Here is a 21992-nt window from a genome sequence, read left to right on the forward strand (position 1 = left end):
AGGATTAAGGAGTGAGCCACTGGTGCCTGGCATATTTGGTCTTTGATGGCAGTTCCTGATACAGTGCTCTAATCCCAGGGAGAGGATCGAGTGCTAAACAAGGTAGAGATTGGAGTGACACAGCTGCAAGCCAAGAAATGCCAGGATTCAGCTAGAAAGAGGCACAGAATGGTCACAGTTTCAGAGAGAACAAACAGCCCAGTGACACCTGGATTTCAGACCTTGATCATCCAGAACTAGAGAGAATAAGTTTCTGCTGTTTGCAAACACCCCATTTGTGGTGCTTTGTTACATAGATTTGTGAAATGGATGGACTGTGTGTTCCATGGCTTGGTGGCTACTGAGCCAAAAAGAGCTAAGGTACAAAGGACAGTGTGTTCCCTGCCAGAACATGTCCAATCTGCCTGCTAACCTGTTCTTTCTGGGCACATTTCTTGTTCCAGGCACAGGAGCAAGAGCCCAGCTCAATGGTCAGGGACCAGCACAGGGCTCTGAGTCATTCTTTACACAGGGTCTACTTTAGTGCTTCCTTCAGGGCCACAGCTCAAGGTAAAGGGGCACACAAAACATAATTGCAAGCTGAGCAAGGTGGCTCACTTCTGTAATCCCAGTTACTTAGGAGGCATAGATAGAAGGATTGAGGTCCAAGGCCGATGGGGGCAAAAACTGGAGGCCCTATTAAAAAATAACTAAAGTGAGCCAGGCACCAGTGGCTCACATCTGTAATCCTAGTTACTCAGAAGGCAGAGATCAGTAGTACTGTGGTTCAAAGCCAGTTCTGGGCAAATAATTTGCAAGATTTCTCAAAAAAAAAAAAAAACCTACAAAAATAGGGCTAGTGGAGTGGCTTAAGGTATAGGCTCTGAGTTCAAACCCCAGTACCACAAAAATAAATTAATTAATAAAAATAACTAAAGCAAAAAGGGCTAGAGGCATGGCTCAAGAGGTAGAATGCCTGCCTAGCAAGCACAAGGTCCTGAGTTCAAATCCCTGTATCACCTAAATAAATAATACAGCATTTTTCTTCAACTTCTTGAATTTGACACAATAGAATAAGTATCGTTAGGGTCTTTCATCACCTCCTAGAGTAAAGCTTCATTTACTGGCTCCTACATGCCTAGCGTCAGGACCAGCGGCACCTTTGTCACTGATTAGGTCTCAATGGTGATTTATCGGATGTCTGCAGTCTCTGAGCCTCTGGTTGGTTGGCAGGTTGTGACACCATTTCCTAAAGTGTTGGTCTCTTTTCCAGTGGCTTGAGGAAGCTGTTCTCTCAGCTTGACCTTCTTGATGCTGAACAGAACTTGGACCCAAAGAACCCTACAGTGGAGAGCTGATAGTGTGGCTCAAGTGGTAAAGCACCTGCCTCATCAGCACCAAGCTCTGAGTTCAAACCCCAGTAATGCCAAGAAAACAAAACAAAAGAGGACCCCACCCGGGTGGCTGGGGATGTAGTTCAGTGGTAGAGCACTTGCCTAGCATGTGTGGAGGCCCCAGAACTGGGGTGGGAAGAAACTATGTGGAGATTATATGCTTAAGGAAGTTGTTACTCTAACGTTTACAAAGTCTAAAACATTTTAAGGGGGCCAGGCACAGTGGCTCATGTCTATAATCTCAGCTTGGCAGGAGGCATGGGTAGGAGGATCATGATTCAAAGCCAGCTGGGTACTATGGCACTGGGACTTGGATCCTTGCCACTTGAACTCAGGGCATCATGCTTGCTAGGCAGCAAGCCTAGTTTTTTGCTAGGGCAAAAAACTGCCCAGGCCATCCTGGACCACTATCCTCCTATTTTGCCTCCCAGGTAGCTGGAATGACAGGCACATGTCACCACACCCAGCTTATTGGTTGAAATGAGGTTGCTAGCTTTGTGCTTGAGCTGTCTTCAAACAGTGATCCTCTCAGTTTCTTACTCCTGAGTAGCTAGGATTACAGGCACGAGCCACTGCACTCAGCCTAAACTATTCTTTACTAAATGTCCACCAGGTGCCATTTATTTCTTCTGGTCCTCACAAGAGCTCCTACCAGACAGATTGTGATATCATGATGTAACAATGCACTAAGAAATACAGATTTGTTCTGTGTTCCTGGCATAGAGCTCCTGAAAACTGTCATTTCCTGAATGATAGGGGGTGCTAGTTGTATTTTTCCTTCTCATAATTGACCTTTGACCCCAGTTCCTGACACAGAGCTCTTAATCCCTGGGAATTTCCTGGGTGATAAGAGGGTTCTGAATGGGAGCTAGTTGCCAGAAAGACCACTCCAGGAGAGGGAGAGGGTAATGATGGAGGGAGGAGGCCTATATCACAAAGCCTCCATAGAAACCCCTGAGCCACGGGGTTTGAAGAGCTCCCAGTTACTAAGATGTGGAGGGTGGCACACTGAGAGGGCCCTTCCCCCATCCTGTGCCCTATGCATCGCTTCCGTCTGGCTGTTCAGCTGTATCTTGTGTAACGTCCTATATAATCTCCTTTCTGCAGTACTTGTCAGTGCTTCCCTGAGTTCTGTATACCGTTCCAGCAAATGATCAACTCCAATTTACATTACAAGTTCGGGACCAGTGTGTTTCCTATTGGCATCTGGGCGGGGGGGGGGGGAGGGTTGTCAATCTATGACACTGATTTCTCTCCAGGTAGATAGCATCAGAGCTGAATTAAGTTGTAGGGCTCCCAACTGGTGGTGGGAGAATTGATTGTTGCAGAAAGTACCCCTACACACACACACACACACACACACACATTTGGTGACAGAAGTGTTCTTGAATGTGAGTAGAGGGAAAAGGTTTTTTTGTTTTGTTTTGAGACTAGGTCTCACTATGTAGCCCAGACTGGCCATGAATGAACTGGAGATTCTCCTGCCTCTGCCTCCCCAGTGCTGGGATTCCAGGTGTGTACCACCATGCCTGGCTGTTCTTTTCCTTTTCATAAACACAATGGTCTCTGTTTTACAGTTATAGAACCAAGGCCCAGAAAGGCCAGCAGATGGCCCAAAATCCCCTAAATGGTTCATGGTACAGCCAGAAGCCACACAAAGTCTTTCTAATGTAGAGGTCTTAGCTCTCTGGCTTATCAGGTGGTCAACACTTAGAGGTTCCGTGGGGTGACAAATGCCAACCAGAGATGCCAAATGTTTGGGGTTTTTTTGGTAGTACTGGGGTTTGAACTCATGGCCTCACGCCTGCTAGGCAGGTGCTCTTACCAGCTTGAACCACTCCACCAGCCCTAGATGCTAGATGTTTTGTGGACTTATGCCAAACCCCTTGAGGCACTACAAAGATGGAGTGACTCAAGGTGTAGGTCCTGAGTTCAAGTCCCACCACACACACACACACAAATCATTAAATATAAAGATTCCGGGGGGTGGGGTATAGCGCATTTGTTCCTAGTCCAGCTTAATTTCATCTCCAACTTTCCACTACCTGAAATAAGGCAGAATTTTGTAATCATATCACCCCTAAATTCACAATACTTCATAACAGGGCTGAGTGTGGTGGCTCATGCCTGTGATCCCAGCTACTCAGGAACCAGAGGTAGGAGGACTGTAGTTCCAGAACAGCCCGGGCAAAATGTTAACAAGACTCCACCTCAACAAATAAGCTGGGAGGGCTAGGGAGATGGCTCAAGTGACAGAGTGCTTGCTTAGCAAGTGTGAGGCCCTGAGTTCAAATCCTATACTACCAAAAAAATATATAACAATGCCTGCTAATTTCTCCTATCTTACACCCCACTTTCAATGTATCTGTTCCCAAAAGATTGCAAGGAAAGTGAGCCCTTTAAATGCACAGAAGAATCATACTTACTTTATCTTCTTCTTGTTTTTAACGTGGTGCTGGGGATGGAACTCAGGGCTTTGAACATGCTGAGCACATGGTTTAGCACTGAGCTATACACCAGCCCCAGGAATCTTATATTTATTTATTTATTTATTTATTTTTGTGGTACTGGGGCTTGAACTCAGGGCCTTCACCTTGAGCCACTACACCGGCCCTTTTCTCTGTGTGTTAGGTATTTTCGAGATAGAGTCTGGAGAACTATTGGCCTGGGATGGCGTCGAACCACAATCCTCCTGATCTCTGCCTCCTGAGTAGCTGGGATTACAGAGGAGAGCCATCAGTGCCCGGCTATTTAGTGATCTTTGAGGAAAGTTTTGTGATGGGAAGCAGCCAGCAGCCCGTGTTTTTTTTCTGTAAGCATAGAGGTTAGAAAGGCTTCTAGATGTGACGTGCTTTAATGGCGTACAATTACATTCCAGTGGTCCTCTGCCCTGCCATGGCGAGGTGTCCAGGCTCTTCCTGCTGCTTGGCTACTGGGGTCAATCAGGATGTTGAGACCTGAACCAGAACGCTGGGCTGGAGGGGCAGGCAGGGTCAAAACCCAAGATAAGGCTGCTTTGTAAGCAGCCAGAGCAAACAGGAAGCTGACAGACACAAAGGCCAAACGTGGAGGCCAAAGAGGGCAGAGCTGATAGCTAACTCGCTTCCCTGTGAGTTCCAGCAAGAGAGATTTGCAAAGATAAAGTTCTGACTTCCCGGGGGGGTGCCTCTGGTAGAGGAGAACTCTGAATAAGCCAACCTGTCTCAGGGCAAGCCAGGCACAGTAAGGGTCAGTCACACAGGGAGGTACCATAGGCCAAGGGAACTCAAAGAGGGATGAAGAAGCAGCTTTACAGAGAAGGTGGCAACTGAGCTGAGCCCAAGTCAGAAGCAGGATCAGAATCAGAGAAAGAGGCAGGAGAGATGGAATTTCCAGCCTGAAGGAAATTGGAATGTGGAGGTTGTGGTGTCTTGTGGCATATGCATCTGGCCACAGCCCCTCCCTCACCTGCTCTTAGCTCCCAGGACAACCCCCACTGGTCCAGCCCACAAACTTCCTTGACTGGCAACAAGGTCTCTACCGCTAACACTTTCCATACCCATCCTAGGCCACACTACTTGTTCCTCTGATGTCACAGAGTTTCTGAGTCTTATCCCAGCTTAGCAAATTAAACCCCTTGGTTTCCCAAGAACTGTCATTTTTAACTCCTTTCTGCAGAAAAGAGCACAGGGCTTCCCAAAAGTCTCGTTCAATGCTATTTTGAGCTGGACTGGATTGGCAGAAAGAAACCACCCACCCTTGGAAAAGGCACACTTAGGAAAAGGCTGCCCACCTAGAAGGGAATTGGGGCCTCTCTTATGCATGAGTTTGGATGAAGACCACACAGGGCAAGTAGAAACTCATGTGGTCCCTGCCAGAGCTGTCCTGACAAACAGCCTGGGCAGATCTGGGTGGGTTTGGTGAACCTGGCTGTTGTGCTACTTCTGTCTGCCAGATGAGACACAGACACCTCCCCTCCCCAGGCTGGCATCACTTGTTGAGTGGTGGCTGCCTCCCTCCCTCTCTCCTTCCTTTCTTCCTTCCTCTTATTTATTTTTGGTGGTACTGAGTTTGAACTCAGGGTTTTAGTCATCTTCCCTCCCCCAGCCCTTTTTGCTTTATTTTATTTTTCAGATAGTCTCAGAGTTTTTCCCCCAGGTGGCCCGGGACTCCATCCTCCTACCTCCACCTGCTGGCACCACCATACCCTGCCCTTTTTTTAATTTTACTTTTTTGCAGCTTTGAGGACTGGATGGACCTTGTGCATGCAAGGCAAGTGCCCCTGCAAACTTGCTTTTGGAAGGTGAGTTATGTCCTTCAGTTGTGTCCTTTGCACATTCTCAAAGTTCCCCTTCCCTTCCTCCTATATTTTCTTTTCACCCATTTTCCACAGTTTCAGTGGAAGGCCACTTCTACTCTTGGTCCTTTAACCTTGAGCCACTCCATTCTTCCCCCCCCCAGCCCCCCCCCCGCCCCACTTCAAACTGTGATCCTCCTTATCTCTTCCTCCTGAGTAGCTAGGATCACAGGCATGGCCACCAGCGCCTGGTCACATACAACCTCTTTAGCAGCGAGAGGGATTCCTCCCTCCACCCGTGTCCCTTGGTGACAGAAGGGAGTTAGGTAAGGCCAGGGCAGCTTTTCAGGCAAGGCCAGTCTTCAAGAGTAGGCTTAACCAGAGCTACTCCATCAAAGGGTACTGGTCCTGTGTATTAGACACAAATGTCCCCTGGTATCCCGAGAGAGACCGGGGTGGTTCTTTTCCTCCCCTAGAAACTTGCCCTGGGGCCTTTCCCAGCCAGGGCCTCGCCCTTCCTCTCCTCCCAAGCCACAGTGTGCGGTGGAGGGGGGGGGGGCAGCCACCATCCGGCGTGGCCGGCCGCACGTGGCTGCGGGACCCGGGCTCCTCCACGCCCCGCAGCTCGCCCTCCCCCTCCCTCCCTCGTGACTTCTGGTAAAAGGCTCCGCGCGCCCCCACCCACCCCCGCCCTGCGGCGGCTGCCAGGCCGGTGCCGGCCCCCGCCTCCCCCGGAGCCGCGCTTTCTCCCGCCCCTGGCAGCGGGCTGCGCTTCGGAAACTGTTGACTCAGAGGGTGGCCGGGCGGCCAGCGCCTGATGTCAGCTTGGAGCGGGGCCCGGCGGGAGGGCGGAGGGGCGGGAGGGTGCGGGAGCCGGGGGCGCTGCGAGCGCGAGCGGCGGGGTGCGGGCGCCGAGCGGAGCGGGCCGGGGTGGGCGCCGCGGCGCTGGGGACGGCGCTCGGTGCTTGGTGCTGTGCGCTCGTGCTCGGTGCTCGCGGCGGCGGCGGCGGCGGCCGCCCGGGCGCCCGTGACTCACGGTGCGTCACGGAGCAGATGCCCACGGTGGCCGCGGCTCCCGCTCCTGCTGACTCATCAGAAGCCCGTGCGCGCGGCCCGGAGCGGGGGTGGCGGGGCGGGCGGTGCCCCAGGTCGTTTGAGGCGCGCGGAGCCGGAAAACCCCAAGAAGCCGGCAGGGGCGCAGGCCCGGCAGCAGCTGTCACCTGCGGGCAGCCCCAAGGCTGGAACCCGCCCCCAACCCCCGCCTACTTTCCCCTGTCCTGCGTCCCCGGCGTCCCCAGTCAGTACCCCTCCCCCTCCCCCCCGGTCTCCGTGGGTCTCGTCATGGGAGAAGAAAGTTCCTAGGCGGCAGTGGTGGCACCGAGGTCGCTAGGGTTTGCCTCCTCGCTCAAAGGCTGTGCGGAGAGCGTGCGACAGCACCCGGGCCTGGATGCATGGCTTCCCGCCTCACTCTTCCTACCCGGGTCATCTAGAAGCTAGGCTTGGCTAGGGACACCACTTGCTGGGTCAAAGTCTGGCTCCAGGTCTTTCCTGTCAGCGATGGCTAACCACAAGGCCCCGTGGCACTCAGGAAACGCAGCAGAAGGATAGGAGGGTCTCAGAAAGGAGTGTGGGACTGGAGGAGTTCTCTGTGTGATGTCCTCCCTGTCCTGGAACAGGGACACATTCCATGACATTCAAGCCATAGGTGAGGCTCCTCTGTGCAAGGCACCTGCTCCCCCAGGGACAGACAGGTGGGGGAAAGCAGAGCATGGGGGAGTGGGGAAGGGGTGGAGGGGTTGGGGAATGGATGGGGCCTAGAGGCCTGTAGTTACAGTCTGCTTAGTGACTGCTCTGGATGCATCTGGAGCCAGGAGGGGAAGGGACAGGGGAGAATGGTCACAGAGAGAAGCCCTGGTGGGGCTGGCATTGGGACAGGGACCTTGAAGAGGAATGCTTTGAACAGTTAGGGAAAGAACATTCTAGACAAACACCTGGAGCTGAAAGCTAGAAGCCTGGGGGAGAGCAGAGTGAGTTCTGGAACAGCAGCAGTCCAGCTTGACTGGAAGAACAGAAGCTCTGGAGCACCAGCTGCCTGGCCCCGCAGCACACATGTGGCTCTCAGAAGCAGGCAGTGACCCAGAAAGACCTGCAGTCACGGGTTCCACCCACTGCCCGGGCACGGAGTCATGCCAGTTCCCAGACAGATGAACTCCTTCCAAGAGTTCCACAGTCCTGCTCAGTCACAGCTGCAGGAGCCTTGGCCTTGAATGGCTTTTAGTACTTGGCACCTAATGCAGGTCCTTTTCTGTCCTAATCTCAAATACTTTTCCTATTCTGTCCTTGTTTTCAGTTTGCATTGCTCTACCTGCTTCTCAACCCTGACAGCATACAGGAATTACCTAGGGACACTTTGGAAAACAAAACAGCATTGACGTATGGGCTTGCCTGCCCAGAAATGTGATTTCACAGACATGGGGCTCGCCTGGGCAGCCAGAGGAGAACCACTAATGTAGATGGTCACCATGAAGGCCAGCTGGGCAGAGCCACACTCAGTGGGACCTCCTGGCCTTCAGATTCCTCATTTCTAACACCCTGTGAGTGACTCTGGAAGACCTCCAGGGGCAGCTGGCCTCCCTGCGGTGTCTCCCGCACATCTACTCTGCAGCTGAGGCCAAAGGTTCAGGCAGGAAGGGAAGGCAAGGCCTCTGTTTGTTCTCCAGAGCCAAATGACCTTTGCGTTAGTGATAACCACCACGTACCTCCCTGGGGGAGAACTGGGTCTCAGGACGAACTGGAGCCTTTTCCCACCAGCTCCACAGGCACGCTGGCCGGGTGCCCAAGGTGCATGGGGACTCAGCTAAGGTCTCCACGAATTTAGGGAGAGCCTCCCAATCTGGGCTTCAAGACACCTTCCTCAGCATTTGCCCAGCCCCACTCCGCAACTGACAGAGTATGAGGAGGACCCTAAAGCCACAACTGAGGCCCTGTGACAGAAGGTCAGGCGGAGGAACTTGGCAGTGGTCTCCCTGCAGCAGGGGAAATGACACTGGTTACCAGGTGGGCGACCAGCTGTCCTCTCTCAGGACTACAAAGCAGAAATTTGGCTTGAGCCTGGGAAGGATCTCTAGATGATAGGAAGGATTTCCTGTGATGATATTGAAAGGACTCAGTGAGGGTCTGCCAATGTAGAAAACTCCTGAGGACCCAGACCCTGACCCCACCAAGCACTGTTGATGAAAAACTCTCCCACTTGACAGATGAGAAAACTGAGTCTGCCACATTCAATAACTTGAGGAGCAACAGTCAGCAAGTGGCAGTGCTAGGACTGGAATCTGAAAGACCAGGAGTCAAAGTAGGCAGGTCCTCTCTGCGCCTTTTGTGTTTTTTTCTGTTCTGTCTGGCCATCAGCTCCCCAGTCCTAGTTTGGGCATTAACTCCCAAAAGTATGTTGTTGAGATGCTCCTCATGGGAAGAGAGCGACATGAATGGCAACCAGCGTTTAGTGGAGGGTCTCTCCTGGTAAAGGAAGGCAAATGGCTGTCGAGGGCTTTGGGCAGTACAGAAGAGGTGGCACCAGATGGCCCTGTTGGAGTAAGGGAGGGTCCTCCCTTAAAAACAGCAACACAAATCCTGGTAATTTTGCTCTTGGGATTGTCCCCGGCCATTTTCTTTGTAAGGATGACCAGCTTTCTGGTGCTAGGGCCTGCGGGCCTCATGGGAGGTGGGGATCTAGTTTTCCCATTTTACAGTTCAGGAAACTGAGCCGGACCGAGACTCCACCGGGATCGAACCGTGGGTGGCTCTACACCAATGCAGAAATTCCTTCCCCGTCCCGGATAGGCGCCCGGACAAAGGACTGCGGCCCGGACGGGTGGCCAGGCCGCCCGACTCTCCGACACGGGCAGGCGCAGCGGGGCAGGGAGCAGAAGGACGGCCTCGGCGGGGGCCCTGGGGCGCCGCTTCCCCTCCCCCTCCCCGGGAACCCGGCGCTGCCCCCACATCCGCCCCGGCCTCCCGGGGCCCCGAGGCCCGGCCTTCCCCTCCTGCCCCCGCCCTGTTCCAGCGCAGCCGGAGCCTCGGCGGTCACGTCTCCCCATCCGGCTCCAAAGTGCGAGCCAGCCCGGCCCCGCCCGCGGAAAGGCGGGGCGGGGGCGGGGCGGGGGCGTGGTTCTTGGCCCCGTCCGCCGCACCCGGGGCGGCAGGGGTGAAGCGCGGGCGAGGCCACCCCGCGGCAGCCACCGCCCTCGCCTGGCGGGCGGGGCGGGGCGGGAGCGGCCCGCGGGGGGAAGCCGGCAGGCCGCGCCCCTGAGCGCCGCGCGGGCTCCAGTTGCTAGGGAGAAAAGCGCGCGTGGCCCCGCCCCGAGCCCGCGGACGCAGCGCCCTCTGCCGCTGCCATCTCAGAGCTGCACCGAGACCCCAGTCGTGCTGGTTAAATTCACCATCCACTTAGAAAAAAAGAAAAAACCTTACTCAAAAGTGAATCATGTGAACCGCAGGACATTTTGAAATGTGAAGCAAAAGAAAGTCGTAATCCCTTCCCTGCCCTGCTCTGTCCTTTTTTTCTTTTTTTGGTGTTTTGAGATAGGACCTCACAATGTATTCTAGGCTGGCCTGGAACTCATGATCCTCCTGCCTAAGCCTCCCTAGTGCTGGGATTACAGGTATGGCCACCATGCCCACCTATATGCATTGGGGGGGGGGGCAGGACTGGGGTTTAAACTCATGGGGTCGTACTTGCTAGTCAGGTGCCCCAGCCCAATGCATTCTTTATAGACTAATAAAAATACAATATTGTCAGCTCTGGGAACACAGAGGTCTTCTTACTTTCTTCACTGCTCTATCTTCAGTGATGTGGCTGCTCAAAAACCATTTGTGGTTTCTACCAACGTGGGATCACGCTTGACACAGTTAGGACCATCATTTTTAGTGTACTAACATTTCCCATATGATTTCCTGGCCCCTGGATGTGAGTACTCAGGAGTCTCCTCAACTAGAAACTGGGGCTAGATGGGAGGATTGTTCAGTGACACATAAGTTCGCCCATCCCCCATGGGGTCTGGGACAACACCTTGTAATCAAACACAGTGAATTACTGCAGCAAAATGTGCGACTGTTCAGCCAAGTTGGATAAGTGCTGTCAGCAGCTGTGCGTCAGCTCAGTCAGTTTTCAAAGTAATGCAAAGCCTTGGGGTTTTCAGAGTGGTTTTTGTTTCTTTTTTGCGGGGTGGAAAACTCAGGGCCTTGCGTTTTCCAGAGCATTTTGAAATTTGAAACTGAAGGGACGTAAACCTGCATTACCTCCAGGAACCTGGAGGGCTTGATGACATGGGCGAGCCATCGCCATCCTGCTCTTTTCAACTTGCCTCTCACACACCCCTAGCTGCTTGCTGGTTAGGTGTGACTGAGTGGCAGGACTTGGCTGGACTGGGATGTGGCCAGCCTGCCTTCTCTGCTCCCAGGACGCCTCCCTCCAGCCATCAGCCTTCAGCACTCTGTGGTTCTGTTCTCCACCCTGGATTCGCTACGCTTGTCCCAGTACACAGCATCTGGGAATCATAAGGAGAGCACCACGCCTCCCTCAAGATACCCCCAAAGGCCAGTCACTTCTCAAGGATGGCAAGCCATTCTACAGTGGCCTCTGTGCTGGCCCAACTCCATCGCCACACCGAATGCCTCCACTTGATTCCCACTCCACAGTTGCCTCAAAGGCCACAAGCTTCCCCTGGAAAACTCTCCTCTTCCATCATGACCTGTGTCAGTGATGGAATCCATCAGCCATCCAGTTCTTCACCTAAGAAACTCAGCCTTTCTACCTCTTTCCCTTGGTCCTTGTCCTTGCCTTCTCTTTCCTCTCACCACTCATCTAATCCCAATGCAAGAACCAGGCTGCCCAGAGCTCACTCCATTCCCTCTCCATCCTTCCTCCGTATGGCCGTTCCTCCACAATGAAGCTGGAGGAGTCCCTGTGAACCACACACTTATGTCATCCACACACCAGCTACCCAGGCTCATGGCCTGCAGTCATGTGGCAGTTTGGAATCACACCCCAACGGCTATCGAGGCAGTACTGCTACCCTCGTGCCCCCTTTTAGGATAGAAAAGGAGGTCTATGAAAAGTGAGTCATGAAGTTTTGCCCTCTCTTGTGCAATGCCTGTGTGGTAACGCTATACTCCAATGGTACTGGCTTTCTCGGTCTCTTGAGTTTCTACCCCATGGCCTTTGCACATGCTGTACTCCTTACAAGGAACATTCTCCCTCTACATCTTCACCTAGTTAATTGACTCCTGCTCTTCATTCACATCCCGTGCAACTGGCATTTCCCCCAGGAAATCCTTGGCCAAGTCAAAGGTGCCATCATCCTCAATTCAGCACCATGTTTTACTCCATCAAAGGTGACTCCTGTACTCCTGAGTGTTCACTCAATCCATGCCTGTCTCTTTTAGGGAACTGCTATGTCTGGCTTGCCTGCCATGGTGTTCCCAGTCCCTGGCACAGATTAGGTGCTCCATGAGTAGGTGTCCAGGTAAATGTGTGAAAGAATGAATGATGAATATTCCATTTTGTTTGTCCCTGAAGCAATGTGTGGTTTCTAGTCACCTCATCTCAGGTCAAGCTCAGGAGAGCTGGAGTCAGAGAAATGAGAGGGTGTTTCATAACACAGCATCTGTTGTGTGTGTAAGGCTGTGGGGATTTGAAGTTGCAGCCCATGTCCTCAAGAGCTAAACATGGCAGCCTAGACTAGAAGGATCTGTCAGAGTAAGCAGGCAGCAGGTGGCATCCTTAGACCGGCTGTTGGAGATTTTCACCCCAAGGGTGTGGACAGGGTGTAGGACACCTGGGGGCTGGAGGCAGAGACCAACCAGATCCAGAGAGATACAGTGAACTTTGGAGGTCCCATCAGAATCCAGTCATTCAGCAGCAAGGGGACAGGAACAGTGACTACCCCACACTCCCTCTCCTCCCCTTTGACCACGAAGTCTTGGGATAGCAATGCACTGAGGCAATCCCTGCAGGTCACCCTGCCAGAGCACAGCAGGGTGAGGGTGAGCATGGCTGGGAAGGGTTGGAATGGCCATCACGAACACCAGGACCGTGCACTTTGCCTGGACAGGATTTGGGCTGGTAGAGGGGCTTCAGAAGCATATTTAGGGGGAGGGAAGGAGCGCCAAGGGTATGTCCTAGATTAAGGTGGAGCCAAAATGTAAAATACTCTATTTTTATTAGCATATTAATTGTACAGGATTTCATTATGATATTCCCATACATTCATACATACATATAATGTACCTTAATCAAATCACCCCATCTATTATTTTTTACTTTTTTTTTGGAGTTACTGGGGCTTGAACTCAGGACTTTGTGCTTGCAAGGCAGGTGTTCTACTGCTTGAGCCACACCTACAGTTTTGCTTTTTTTTTACTGTGGTTATTTTGGAGTAGAAGTCTCTCACAGTTTGCCTGGGCTGGGCTTGAACCTCAACCCTCCCAAGTAACTAGTATTAGTGTGAGCCATTAGTGCCTGACTCTAAAATGCAAAATATTCAGTGCAGGCTAGAGGCGTGGCTTAAGTGGTAGAGGGCTGGTCTACCCAGGGTAAGGCCCCAGTACCACCAAAAAGAGGAACTGCTACCTCATCCAACTTCTCAAAGATGGAGGACTAGGCAGCTGGAGGCAGGGGAATGGGTAGCTCAGTGATAGAGCACTTGCCTAGCACATTCAAAACACTGAGGTCCATCCCCTGTACCAAAAAAAGCACAGAGCAGGGCATGGTGGTGTGCACACTTGTAGTTCCATCTACAACAGAAGGCTCAGGTGGGAGGATCTCTTGAGCACAGGCCAGCCTGGGCAATACAATGAACAAAACAAAACAAACAATGGAGAACCACACCAAGGGATGAATCCTAATGGGAAAATTAACCTGAAACAAACATGGAGGGAAGCTGCAGATCTCTAAAACAGAACAAGGCATCCTGGGAGATGAACAGAGGCAGTGGCTCACCTTAGTGAATCTGTATCTTAGGCGTGTATCAGGAAGCCGCTTAGGACAAAAGCACACATCCAAAACCTGCTTGCAAAACACTGAGCTCAACATTATTTGTGGGATACAAGATATTTCAGATTTGGTCTCTGGGGAACCTGCTGACTGGACACCTTCAAGATCTTCACTTCTATACCACAAAAACAGACCCATGGACCTGGACCTAGCAAAGCCATGGAACTGTTCCCACAACCACATCAAGTGGTCTCTGCTTGAAGACGAAATTAGTCTGTCAAAGCCCCCTTTCTCTCAACCAACCAATCCCTCTTTCCTCAACCTTGGGAGCTGCCCACAAAAAGCACTTCGTAATTTCACTTTGAGTGGCTCCAAAGGCATCAAGTTTCTTCCTCCCTCCCTTCCTTCTTTGTGGTGCTGGGCAAACACTCTACCACTGAGCTATATAACAAACCACATCTTGATTTTCGGACTCAGGAACACCCTCCCGAATTCCCCAGACCTGTCACAACTCAGAGCTCCTGCAGGTTTTCTCTGTAACTGGAAACCTGTACTTTATTTAGGACTTACAGTGGCAAAAGGCTATTACTACATAATAAGGTGTGCATTCAGGATGGGGAGGGGAAGTGAAGCAGAAATCACCTCTTCTTCTTGGTTCCTTCCCACCTCAAGACACATAGGGAAGAGGCAGGGACACTTGTGAAGTTCATGACATGACAAAAGAGTTTAATACTAGGTGAAATCAGCTATACACACCAAGAAGCAATTTTTGCTGCAGCTTCCCAGACACTGAGCAAATATGATCCACAAGCGCCATCTAGTGGGATGACCTGCCACTGCTGCCCAAACCTCAATTTCTTTGGGTAGCAACGAGTTCTGGGCACTCAGCACTAAGGCCAGCCTGTTCCAGCAGGTGCTTTGAACTTAACTGCTGTGGTGTCACCTTTCCATCCTATTCCAGGTAACTCTCTTTCCTTCCACCTGATGACACTAACTTAGTCTTTCTACTTCAGGCTAAAGTGCCAACACCAACTCTAGTATCTGCATTTCTTAACTGTGCAAAACTGTACTACTGTTTGAAATTAGCTCCATCAGTTTTGGAATGTGCCTTAAACCCTTTTTTCCATGCGGAAATTCACATTGACTTTTAGGACAGCATATGTTAAGTTACAGCGGCAAGTGAAGGTAACATGACCTAAACCTGTGTTTACATTCCTGTCTGCAACAGAATTTCAGAATTAGGAAAGGCAAAAACCAGTCACTGAAAATACTCACTTCCTATGTATTGAGGATTTAACAGGGACAGTATTTTAAGAGGATAAATTTAAGTCATAAAGAAAGATACAGCATAGTCTGCTTTCCCCAGACTATGAAAATCCTAACTTAGAGGTACAGAGGTATCTCACTCATTAACTCTAAAAACAATTTTAGATAAATGCAGAAATTAAAATTCTAATTCTGTATACCAGTATAAAATGATCATTGGTTAGGTATACTACAATATAAAGTATAAAACCTAAGAGAGTATTAAAATCCTGTGCTGTTCCTGTAACCTTTTACAAAACTGCTTTATCTTGGCACGTGAGTACCTTTAAACTCTCTCCAATGTTAGGTCAGAGAGGCAGTCTGAAAGGTCTAACATCTTCAAACATTCCCACGTAGCACATGTTAGCTGTACACAGGGGCTATTTATTCTAACATTCCCATTCTTGTACATAGTATGCTTTGACTCAATTCACCCCCTCATTGCTTTCTTGTTCCTGGAAGTCACTTTTTTGGTGGCATGTGGTTTGAACCCAGGGCCTTACACTTCTAGGAAAGTGCTCTACCACTTGAACCACACCTCTAGTTGCTCCCTCCTCTTTTCACCAATTTTTAATAGGTCTTGTTTTCACACATGCATACAAATTACTTCGATCATAACTGCACTCTCGTCCAGTCCCACCCCCCATCCTGCTTCTCCTCCCTCAATCGTTTCATTACTTGTCACTTTTTTTTGGTCTACATCAACATTTGTCTTTCCCAAAAGTCTGGCTATTTTGCTTAGCACAATTATCTCCAGTTCCAATGATTTTCCTGCAAACACAATTTCATTTTTTTTCTTTTTATGACTGAATACTCCATTGTGTCTGTACATTTCCTTTATCCACTTATTGGTTGATGGGTACCAACGTTGATTCCAGTTTGGTTATTGTAAATACTGGTGCTGTAAATATGGGTGTACAGGTAGTGCAACAAAATCGTTATGTTCTCCCTCATATGCAGACATTAGATCAAGGGCAAACACATGATAAAGCGAGAGCACACTTAGGAGGTATGAGGATAGGTAAGACACCCAACAAGCTAGATAGCATTTGTTGCCCTCAATGCAGAGAAACTAATGCAGATACTTTAAAGCGACAGAGGCCAATAGAAGGGAACCAGGAACTAGAGAAAAGGTTAGTTTGAGAAGAATTAATTTAGAAGGTAATACACATGTACAGGAAAGCAATGAGAGTCAACTTCCTGTATAGCTATCCTTACCTCAACTAGCAAAAACCCTTGGTCCTTCCTATTATTGCTTATACTCTCTCTTCAACAAAATTAGAGATAAGAGCAAAATAGTTTCTGCCTGGTAGCGAGGGGGTGGGGCGAGAGGGAGAGGGTGGGGGGGGGGGAGAAATGATCCAAACAGTGTATACACATATGAATAACAGAAAAAAAAAAAAAGACCACAGGTCCTTCTGCCAACACTGCACAGCTGGGTGACAGCCTTCTCTTATCCAGCAGGATTGACTGCAGGGCCACAGGCCTCTGGAATAGGGACACATCCTCTGGAATGGCAAGGGTGCCCTGTTACCCTGCAGGACTTCTGCAAGGCCAGTCGAAAGCCTGTCACCCATCAATCAGCCAACACCTCAAGATAACACCTCAATTTACCAGGACAGTAATTTTCTGTTGACATTATACTCAACTGCTTCTTAGCTCCGATAACCACTCAAATACAAGGGTTATCAAACATTTGAGGAATGCCTCTCACCACAAGACCCAGACAACTGAAGATAAATCAGACTACCCAGGGCTGCAAATTTGGCTTTCAAATTTACAACTGCAGAAGTGAAAGACTTGGAATAGAGCTGAGAAAACTTCCCAGAAAGTGGAGCAATTTGAGCAGAACAGAAGAAACCAATGAAATCCAGATAATTAAGATTCGTTAACTTTAGCAAAACGTCCCTACCTCTGCATATTACAAAAAATGAGTGCTGACATCTGTAGGCACAGGGGCACACTAGATGAAGCCTAACACCCTTTTTTTTTGGTGGTGGTAGGTTTGAACTCAGGGCCTCATGCTTGCTAGCAGGCACTCCATCACTTGAGCTATGCCCCAGCTCCTGGCACCATTATTTCCAAAAAGGTCTTAACTGGACTGAGGGCAAACGAAGTTAAGATCCTACAAGTTTATTTCAAGATCTTATGCAACCCCTTTTCTCTACTGTCATTCATTAGTACTTCACCTGTTAATTGCACACTTCAATTTTCTGTGAATGATGTGCAGGTAACCTTCTTTAGACCATCTGCAAATAAGATCAACTGCCAAGGGTTATGACAGGCACAAGCAGCACTGTGTAGAATCAGGATTTGAAAAACTAACAATGAGATTGCTTCTGAAGTCAAAGTTAAATATACAAGTCAAGGTGTTTGGGAGTAAGAGCTGGATCTTGTTCCCTATGGTTATGTCGAAACAAAACAAACAGCATGATGTGCAGATGAACCCTTCTACTAACTGCCATTTAAACAAAACACAGTTGAGCCTCAGCAATTATAACACGGAAGACAAAGTGCCTTTATTCTGGGTGGCTTCAGTATTCCTGTACCTATTTTCTGGGTGAAGACATGCACTAGGGTTCAGAAGACACATGCATTAAGCAAAGAAGGAACATTCCTATTTTGATTTTAGTCCTAGCACAAAGAGGGTCCAGAAATCAGATTGTATTTTATTTTTGTTACCAAAATACAACCACCCTTCAGCAATGAGCAAAGACTATACTCTTACATTCGGGCCTGTCTTCAGATTTTAAGTTAGTTTGCTTGTGGGCAGGAGTGCAACTCAGGTGCTGCTGAATCACCCCCCTCCCCCCGCCCAACTTCTACAAGTGCAACGTAAGAGGAGTACATGCATATACAGCATTCTTTTGCAGTTATGAAATTCTATGCATGGCACTTTACACCTCAGTCATACGTATGCCATGGGCATTTCACTGTCTTGTAAAGGGGAGGCTTCATCACACAACACGCAGAATTGTATTTCTAGTCTTGTTTTTTCAACAATTCTTCAAAAGAAACTAAACGGCTCAGTTGGATGGAAAAACAAAAACAGAACAAGCCAAGTGCTCTTACCACTTGAGCCACTCTGCCAGTCTTTTTTGCAATGTTTTCTCCAAGATAAGGTCTCAGGCTGGCTTTGAATGGTGATTCTCCCGACTGCCTCCTGAGTAGCTAGGATTTACAGGTGTGAGTATCCATAAAGCTAGGTAGTTTTTTTAGGGCAGTAATAGAGCTTGAACTCAGAGCTTGGCTTCCATTTGTTAGGCAGGTGTTCTACCACTTGACCCATACCTCCAGCAAAAGATTTTGTTTCTTACTCCTGGCCAAGCATATCCCCATTATGAAAGCCTGCATCTGCAAATACTTCCGTTTACTTAGTTTTGCTTTCAGGATGAATGAATGTACCTTATTAACAACCTGAATGTGGCTTCTGCCAGGCAATTTAAATGTCTAAATCAATGTACTGTAAGATAATGCTGCAATGGTCATGTTAAAATCAAGTAACTAACTTAAATGTCATGTAGCAATGGACAGCCTTCCCCTAACTCCCACCAACCCTGAACCCAACGCACAAGGCCAAAGCAGAATGGCAGAGTGTACGCTAAAGTTATCTTAAAACCAAAGACTGGGGGCTGGGGACCATGGCTCAGTGTTTGCCGAGCAAGTGTGAGGCTCAATCCCCAGTACCACACACAAATATCAAGGATCAGGTTGGAGGCAAGGCTAGATGACAGAGTGCCTGCCTACCTGCTAAGTATGAAGCCCTGCTCAAACCCTAGTATTGCAAAAGCTCAAAACAAGGGAAAAAAAAAAAAACCTCATAAAAAACATCCACAAGCATCACCACAGATGACATTTGTCATTTGCCAGGCTCTTTTAGGAATGTTAATCTTCTCTAATCCCCAGTGACCTGGCAGCTTCAGTTCTGCTTGCTTTGCCATCATACACACAAGCAAAGACCTGTGGAAAGAATACAGTTTAACTAGCCTTAGCACCTTACAGCTATTTCTGACCCTTTCACCTTATGGAGTTGGAACTTACAATATTACCAACATGCTGAAGCACAGAAAAGCTAAGTGACAGTGTCAGAAGCAGGATTCAAAACCTGTCAGGCTGAAGTTGGCTTATACTACCTTCATTGTCTAAACAATAAAGCAAAGCTTTAAACTTAACCTACCTTGGGGCTGGAGGTGTTGCTCAAGTGGTAAGAGCGCCTGCTTAGCAAGCCAAGGCCCCGAGCTCAAACCCTAGTATGCCAAAAAACAAAGCAATGTACCTTCTGTGAATATTGAGTAAGCATGAATTTGCTTAACAAGTTACCGACATGTTTCAAGAACAGAGATGCTGACTTTCATTTCAGCAGACATCAGGGAACTTCTTAAAGCCAGACTAGTCACTAGGCTTCTCTAACCCAAATGTCCCATGGATGGTATCAGTACCCACTATGTGGAATAATAGCTTAATTTATACAGTGCTATTTCATTTAGCTCAATTTAAACTAACGAGTCTAGAAAAGGCGAGCCCAGATGTGGACTCACATGTATCCTGAACTCCATCAAACTCTTCACTGTTCCGTATGTAACTCTAAGCACCACTTTACCAGATTCAATTTACTTTGTGATAAAGATTCTAAACAAGAATGTTTGCAAATATACACAAAGCTGATACATAAAATTTCACTGTTTCATGATAGAAGCCAAAGTAAAACAGGAGGAGGAATAAAAACATTTTATCTGTGTATTCAGAATCACACACAAGTTACCTTTACAGTTCAATTTACTATATATAGAAATCATTTGGGTTTTATATTTTCAGTTAAATTTTGAACTGAGATTACAATATATAAAAAGATTTTACAATAGTTCAGTATTTTTTAGCATACCAAATTGAAATACATAGGTTCAAACTTCAGATTTAAAGCAGTCTTCAAATACAACACAGACATTTCTTAAAGTTACCTTATCATTCACATGTGGTATTTGCAACTCGGCTGCCTCACTACAACAGCTCTCCTAGGGAGATGGCAAAACTGACGCCATGAAACTCAAGCCTGTATAGTCAAGCCAAGGATTCAGAGTTATGCCATCTTTAAAAAGGTATGGCATTTCTGGACCACAACAATGCACAACATAAGAAGGTAGGGAACACTTCCTCCTCCTTGTTACAGTTAAAAACATTGCATGGTTGCTTGAAATTTTGCATAAAACCCCGTATTATACCTTGGAAAACTCCAAGGGCAATTAGATGACAATGGATTGGGGTCCTAAATTCTTGTTTTTTCTAACTAATAGAACCCATGATATTCAAATGGGTGTTAATCAAATCAAAAAATATTAAGCACCTACTGGTTTGAGATTGAAATTAGAGATTCATGATCAATTTCTCTCCACCTTGAAATCAAGGTGTGAAAACCAGCTAGTTAAGTGCATTCCAAACTTCTCCTATGTAGCACAGGTAGAATTTTCTGTCCATTGGCACCAAAGTGAAGTCACATTTCCTCTTGGGAGACAGAAATTCCACATTTGAACATAGAATAAGTTAGGAAGAAATGACCCCTGTAGTTTGTTTTATTACTATTGTGATTCTGAGATCTAAGATCACTATATACTAGCAGTGAACAAAGCAAATTCCTGGTAAAACTGTCAGGTTAGTGACATTAACTCCTTCCCCAACTACCATAAAATTCTAGTATGAAAAACATTAAAAGTAATCACTAAGTTGAACAAGTGGGAATAATAAGAAACTAAGGGAATAGTTCAACCCAATAACAACCAAAAAGTCCTAAATTTGAAATCACTGCAATTGAGAAATTAAAGAAAGTGTGCTTTACCCCACCCCCTCCCCATTCTAAATTTACATATTCTGTGCAAAAGAGCAACAGATTTCAGGATATAGATGTAGCCCTTCTTTAAATTCTAGTGCTCGCAGTTTTCTGCAATTTTATTCCCCTCCCCTACCAAGTTTATTCAAAGTATTTAATAGAATCTTCCATGTCAGCCAGACTTGTGATTTAAAGATTTACTAAGGTACTCTATGCATTCTATCTATACAGAAACACTTATTAATTATTACAGTTGGTTTATGCAATTAACAATTTTTGGTGTTAAAATTATTAAAACATCATGCTTACTGCACATCAACTCTCCATAATAAATCTGAACTTCACAATGATTTACCAAACACTTTAAATTACTAATTAAATAACTGAAAAATGTACTGAGTCAAACTAAACTTAAGTGGGCTAAAAGAAAAATAACCCTCAAAACAGACCATATACACATCTATTTCAAAACTACCTTTGCTAGCTAGCCCCTTTCCCAAAGCTTTAGCCTGAAAAAACAGTAAAACTACACAAAAATTTATTGCAATCATACAGGGTTATATCAGGTCAAATACAACAAGTACTATGATGCAATTTTACATTTATTAAACTACAGTTCAAAGCACAAATTTACACATTCTAAATACACTAAACATATCTAATGAAGTCACACTGGTCTTCCACTGACATTTGATGTATCTGGGTGAAAGACATTAACTTTACAAGACTTTTTAACACGAATCCTTAGTATAAAAACTGTGTACTTGTATGTAAACGGTTTAATGGGGAACCCAATTAATGGGCTTCCATCTCCACTAAGTCACCCATTTTGTTGCATATTTTATTTAAACGCTTAAGGGGTAGGACAAACTGATATTTAAATCTGGATACATTATCTAAATCTCCCACTACCCCCAATGAATTGTAGATGAAGCTGATTTTGTCTGGTCCCAAATAGCTATTAGTATTAATTTTTGTTTCCAAGAGAATAGCAGAATAGATTGAATTTTTTTTTTTCCACACTGGAATGTAGACCAGACAAGCTTAACCTGCTACTTCAGATCTATGGAAGCGTTAATGCCTGTTTAAGCTTCAGTGGAAAAGCTGTCTTCTTGGCTTAGCTGTATGCAAGAAGATGCAAAGAAGAAGTTCTTCATCATTGTGTCTGAAGTAATTCCAGCATCTTGCATCTCATACCTAAATAAGGAATATGCAAAATTCTGA

At 47.6% G+C, this 21992-nt stretch overlaps 1 protein-coding gene across 6 annotated transcripts in view; it reads right to left on the minus strand.

Annotated features, from left to right (window-relative positions):
• Positions 1–12852: 12852 nt before the first annotated feature.
• The window catches only part of Azin1 (antizyme inhibitor 1), a 33433-nt gene continuing 24293 nt past the window's right edge, over positions 12853–21992 (minus strand). For all 6 annotated transcript variants that reach the window (XM_020176091.2, XM_074068965.1, XM_020176093.2 and 3 more), the window contains one exon: positions 12853–21965. In XM_020176091.2, the coding sequence (XP_020031680.2) occupies positions 21854–21965 (112 nt within the window). In that variant the 3' untranslated portion in view covers positions 12853–21853. The remainder of the gene's footprint in view (positions 21966–21992) is intronic.

The sequence above is a fragment of the Castor canadensis genome, chromosome 3 (genome assembly GCF_047511655.1).
Source record: "Castor canadensis chromosome 3, mCasCan1.hap1v2, whole genome shotgun sequence".
Classification (NCBI taxonomy): Eukaryota; Metazoa; Chordata; class Mammalia; order Rodentia; family Castoridae; genus Castor; species Castor canadensis.